This window comes from Triticum urartu, chromosome 1 (genome assembly GCF_003073215.2).
Source record: "Triticum urartu cultivar G1812 chromosome 1, Tu2.1, whole genome shotgun sequence".
NCBI classification, from domain to species: Eukaryota; Viridiplantae; Streptophyta; class Magnoliopsida; order Poales; family Poaceae; genus Triticum; species Triticum urartu.
In genome coordinates this window covers 373,139,238-373,145,205 of record NC_053022.1, presented here as the reverse complement: position 1 = coordinate 373,145,205, position 5,968 = coordinate 373,139,238, and the positions used below count along the sequence as shown (strand labels likewise).

Here is a 5,968-nt window from a genome sequence, read left to right as displayed (position 1 = left end):
AAACTCCGTGTCCGAGTTTTACCCATATTGTTTGCACGTGAATCTAGCTAGCATTGGCACGTAAGAGCAGAAGTTTAAAGAAAAACTGAAAAACAAACTATTTGACCAGAGTGGGATTTGAACCCTTAGCACGACGACTTTACAACTGTCTACTACAACAAGTTTTACCCGGTTCTGATGAGGGAGGGACACTGGTCCTATGGGCCCTTAGCACGACGACTTTACGACTGTCCACTACAACAAGTTTTACCCGGTCTGGTGAGGGAGGGACGATGACGGCGGCGCACCTTGAGTCTGCTCCAGTGATTGTAGTCGTCGATATGTTGTCTATGAATCTGGATGTAATTTTCATTATTTCTGGTGTTCGTTGACTGTCGTGACTGATAGATGAATATAGATTGAATTTTTTTCATGAAAAAAAAAGAACTAACTATACAGATTAAGAAAACTCCGTGTCCGAGTTTTACCCATATTGTTTGCACGTGAATCTAGCTAGCATTGGCACGTAAGAGCAGAAGTTTAAAGAAAAACTGAAAAACAAACTATTTGACCAGAGTGGGATTTGAACCCACGCCCTTTCGGACCAGAGCCTTAATCTGGCGCCTTAGACCAACTCGGCCATCTGATCACAGTGGCATACATTTGATAGAACCCTATATATTTAATATACTTGTACTAACGTAATCGTTGCCCATGATTCCATAGGCCTTTCTATATCACTGCGAGGACCTATACTTCACATCGAGACAGTCGCCACGCCAGTCGTGCACTTTCACGGCCCCATTTGCTTGAATTGATCCATATGATCCTTTTCTTCTTCCTTATTTCTAGGGAAGGCATGCATGGATCCGCTGTTCGCGTGGGATCATCGTTCCATCGCTGTAACAAATCTTGTGTCTCATGCCTGTAGCTTAGAGCTTGGCATACCGGCCATTCATGGCGCGGCTGTCTGTTGCTGCGTTCAGCTGGACCGGTGCTTGCCCATCTGTTCCGGTCGATAAAAGAAGTGCTTCCGCAGCTGCAGCCATGACAAACCCATCACGCGAAAGCCCTTTGGCAGAGCGGGATCAGGTGAAGTCCCGTGAGGCCATGCCCTTCATTCTCCTGCACGGCCGGCGTCCTCAAGCAGTTCTTTTTAGAAAACATAAGCAAACTGTACCAAGTCCGCAAATAGAAATAGAAAGGCCTGCAGATTGGTTGCATCTCGCATCATTCAGTAAGAGACAGCGATCACAGGCTCGCCGGGGGAGAGGGTATTGCAAGCGAAATTGCACAAATAAAGCCCTCAAATTAGGTTCTACGATCAAGAAAAAGAGTACCTATAATCACGTGAAAAGCGTGGATGCTTATGCAGAGACAGGGACATGATTCGAACCTGCGGTCTTCAGGTCATGAGCCTGATGAGTCGACCAACTCCTCGGGGCGGGGAGGGGGGCATGGAACTATTTAAGTGCTTGACGATGAAAATATAAGAAAAAAGAAAATGCACAAAAAGTGAACAACACATCAACGTATTCTCTTTCAACCCAAGGGCCTCCCTTCCCCAATTTTCATTTCCATGAAAACTGAACAACAACCAAGTTCCACATCAAGATAACCATTCTGTCAGGTGGCACAAGCCACACAGACTGACCTCGCAATCTCCAAACCATCCTACAGCTACACTCAGCCTCAAGAACCAAAACACCACAGGAGCCAACTCAATTCTCAAAGACCTCAAATAGAACAAAACAGAGCTCAGTCCTACCATCAAAAACCTACCAAGTTCACAGCCACCTTGCAACATTTGACTTACCATAGGCCTCCACCCTTTTCGACGATGGAAGATTTCAACTGCTACTAGCTGAAACTTTTTTGCCCCTTGTCGTTGCGCCTTTTGCGGGTTTCGTCTATGTATACCAGCCCTAAAGGTCAGCCAACAAAAATCCTGAGAAACTATACTGCTGTAAGATCAAAAGGGAACTTTTTGTTGCAGTGCGCAGCATTTCTTGCTTTCAGATTGCCCAAAGCACAACAGAAATTAGCTGTGCATCCTTACCATAGAACGCTACACAAACAGAAATAAAGGGTCTATAGGTTATTTTTCCTCACTAAACAAACATCTATCACTTCCCACTCCACCTCTTTTATTTACCACGTCTCTAGTCAAAATACTCTTTTTAAACACCAACCACACACAAAAAAAAAATCTTTGATCTTCACTGGCACTTTCATGTACCACATTTTCTTAGATGGTCATCTAGTTTAACTAGCCTTTGGAATAGTATACAAAGACCTAACAGAAAATTTACCAGAAGAGGTTAACATCCATGTACACCTATGTTCTTCCTCGTTCAAATGAACATTACAACACATCAACTTGTATTTCATAATTGTAACGTACCAAGCAAAAAAAAATCTCGGCAGCTACAGAAGGAAATCTTGAACAACCGGAGCTTGAGGTGCAACATCAGGCTGAGTACTAGGTCTTTCTCTGTGCGTATGTTTTCCTTGACGATGCCCACTCCTAGAAGAGGTTTTATGCTTTCTCGCCTCTTTCCTATCAATGTCAGGAGGTGTGCTCTTCTCTTTAGTAAGATCATGTTGCTTACTTGTCCTAGAACTTGAAGTAGAAAGGCTTCCAGTATCAGCATATATGTTCTGTATCCATTGAGAACTAGATTCGCCAGTGTCCATTTTTTTGCCCATGCCTTCCGACTTATCTGCAGCCTTTAGAATATTTGCACTAGTCATCATGGAACTTAGGAAATCTTCGCCATCCAATTTCACTACTTTTGGTCTGGACCTCATGGCCTTCAATTTTTTCCCAGCAGATACAGGCTGGACAGTCTCGGATTTATCCTCCATGGCACTTGCATTCTCAACAGAAAGAAGAGGATCATTGGCACGAGGGTAGTTATTTGCGTCATCCTCAGCTTTTCCTGTTGGGAGATAGTACATCCCATGCCGTTTACGGTGCTCAAAAAGAGAAGATGAATCAACTGACACTACTGCAGGCTCATCTCTAGTCTCTACAGAATGACAGTTGCGAGAGATAAAAGAAATTGAAGTTGACAGAGTAGTGTCATCTTCACTTAAAATGTCAGCAAGTTCAGACAGATTTTCATGCAAGACAAGATCCTCAGGAAGGGAAATTTTCTTCTGGGCATTCACAGAAACAGGCCTTAATTCCTGAGAGAATACTGTTTGCATACTATTAATGAGCTCCATGACCCGGTTATGCTTGTTATGATCACTGACCTTCCTTTCCTTCAACTCCCAGATCTCTCTTAACAAATGGACAAAACCCATCAGGTTGCGTGCCCTCTCCAGGACCTCAACTTCCTTGGACTCAACAAGTGGTCCAACCGTTGTTTCAACCAAGTTAATCATGTAAACTATTGATTTGTTTGAAAAGGGGTCGTTTTTAGCTGTGCCTGGCATAACGATTTGTTCTTCAGCAGGACGAATTTCAGACTTGATTCCCCTGCTAACAGTTTGATCAACAGCTAACTCATCAAACACTATATCCGATTCCTTGTTTGAATCATTCGAACTCTCTACATATAAATTGCAACAGAAGGTGACCACTTTAAGTACTGCCTGGATGTAGACAGCTCTCACTGACATTGGCAAGAGGCTAGTCCTTGGCTGTGATAGTGCCTCAACAAGCTCAACAGGATCCTTGCTACAATCAATATACTCACCAGAGACCCATGCAGCAGCAGAAAGAACAGAGCATAGGAGATTGTTCCCAAGCAAAGCAGGATCAATTAGGAGAGATCGAGCTGAACGAACAAGCTCTGGCCGTGCATCATGCACCCTAAGTCCCACATCAACAAGCTGGCGACCAATCTCATCCCCCTGCACACAATGCAAGCTCCTAGCCATATCTGCCAGTAGCGAGACATACCAATCAAAATCTGACACCAGCTCATATACATTGCGCCCACATGCTGCTAGGACGGCCCCAAGAATATCATTTGCAAACTCTGGGTCTGACCTTGCGGCATGACTGACCAGCATGCCAGCAATATCCATGACATTGTTTTCATCAACCATTCCCATCATAAGGTGCAATGCCTCCCTGCGGATGTTTGAATCAGCATCACCCAGTGACAGGGCAATCACATCACGGCTCTCATTGACAGTTGATGCATATGCTGGGCCAAGCATACCAAGTGCCAAGAGCCCGAGATAGCGCAGGTTAGGATCATCAGAAGCAGCAAGGAATTCCTTGACTTTCCCAATGGCAAGGCTCACTGCAGCGCCATGCGCGGGTAGTGCAGTTAGCACTGTGCGGACACACTCGAATGTCAGCGACATGGCTGAAGAACGAGTGAGGAGCTGGCAGACTGGATCAACAATCCGTGCGGCCAGACGCGACTCCAAAGGAGCCAGCCTAGCAAATATCTTGAGCACCTTGATGAGCGCCCAGTTGGAGCGCGATGTGGTTAGCAGATTGTAAAGGTCAGGCGCGAGAGGCAGGAATGGGGCCACATCAGCCGGCGGCGCCGACAGCTCACAGAAGGCGGATGCAGCCGCAGTTGACGCCCGTGGGTCGGACGAAGCAAGGCATGCCGCCAGCGGCTTGAAGAGGACCGGCACACCAGTAGACGGGGAGGCGGCTATGATGCGCGCTGCGGCTGCGATAGCGCGCGGGCTGCCACGGGACAGGTGGGGCACGAGGTCGTGCGCGAGGTGGATGGCGAGGTCGGGCGCGGCGGCTGCGGCGGGGGAGGCAAGGAGCTGGAGCGCGAGGGCGCATACGTGGTGGGAGGCGGCGGCGGAGGTGGAAGGGGAGAGGTCCTTGTGGATCTGGTGGGTGGCGAGCGGGAGGAGGGAGAGCGAGGCTGGGTGGAGCGACAGCGAGGCGGCGAGGTAGGCGAGGCGCTTGTGCGGGAGGTGCGGCGAGGCGAGGAGCTCGATGGCGGGGAACGCGAGCGGGTGGGAGGCGACGGGGACGAAGTGGAGGGAGGAGAGGTAGGTGAACTTCTGGAGCGCGACGGCCTTGGTCGCCGTGTCCGGGGCGCGGATCTCGCGGTGGATCTCGGAGAGGGCGCGGCCGACGGCCAGCGACTCGCCGGCGGCTGAAGGGTCGGCGCGGAGGGACTTGACGAGATCGTCCAGCGAGCGCTGGAAGAGGGTGTCCACCAGTGACGGCGCCGTCGACGGGGCCGACGGGGCGGAAGCCATCACAGAGGTGGGAGAGGGATGGTTGCCTGGTGGATCTGTCCTCTCTGCGTCCGCGCAGGTTTGGTCGATCTCATTGCAACGATGAGGACCTAGTTAGAATAGCGAAGAGAAAAATTCACTGTAGGTTAAACTTGGAGCCGGTTGACAGTTTAGTACCACTACTTCAAAATACCCGAATTACGGTCCATGTACTTGCGCAAGGGGTTCGCTTTGATTCGTATGTACGATTTCGTATACGTATTTGCTGACTTGGCCGAGTCAGCGGCCGCCAGCTCGGTTTGACCGCCACCTGGTCGTGTCTAGGGTGAATACTAGTCCATTTGGGTTTTTTTTGCAAAATGGTCGTGACCGTTAAACCAGCCCACCTGATCGGACCGCACTAGCTCGCTGTCTCCCTCTCCTCCCGCACCCGCTCGATGTCTCCTCTACTCCCGCACCCTCTCTGCTCGTCGTCGCTGCCGAGGCCGTCCTCTAAGCTCGCCGCCGTCAACGACGGCTCCATGAGCACGTCGTCGGACGCTGAGCCGCCGCCGTCCGCGCCATTCGGGAGGGGCCTGCGCGACGTCCCTCTTGCTCCTTCGCGTCGCCATGATGATGCCTCGCCGCCCTTGTACGGTACGTCGCTGTCGCCAGCAGCTCCGTTGCTCGATCTGTCCAATTTAGCTCTCTTAAAGAGTTCTTAGTCGCATCAATTGCGCGTACGAGCTAGGGTTTGGGCGTTCGTTCAACTTCCTGGCGGATTGGGTGTGGGTGATAGGGTTTTAGCAGTTTCTTGATGAACTTAGTGGCAGGT

The 5,968-nt window shown here is 49.6% G+C and overlaps 1 protein-coding gene and 1 non-coding gene across 2 annotated transcripts; both read right to left on the bottom strand.

The window, feature by feature from the left end:
- Positions 1 to 547: 547 nt before the first annotated feature.
- TRNAL-AAG lies at positions 548 to 628 on the bottom strand. The gene has a single exon. It is a non-coding gene; the product is annotated as a tRNA-Leu (tRNA).
- Positions 629 to 1,507: 879 nt separating this feature from the next.
- Positions 1,508 to 5,270, bottom strand: LOC125513239 (AP-3 complex subunit delta). Its single transcript, XM_048678291.1, has 2 exons — positions 2,384 to 5,270; positions 1,508 to 1,904 (listed from the first exon to the last, which is right to left on the bottom strand). The coding sequence occupies exon 1, from the start codon at positions 5,173 to 5,175 to the stop codon at positions 2,407 to 2,409; it is 2,769 nt and encodes a 922-aa protein (XP_048534248.1). The 5' UTR covers positions 5,176 to 5,270; the 3' UTR covers positions 1,508 to 1,904; positions 2,384 to 2,406.
- Between the last annotated feature and the right edge of the window lie 698 nt (positions 5,271 to 5,968).

What these genes read in the sequence shown, in the direction of transcription:
- LOC125513239 (XM_048678291.1), bottom strand. Translation starts at nt 5,175, where the DNA reads ATGGCTTCCGCCCCGTCGGCCCCGTCGACGGCGCCGTCACTGGTGGAC.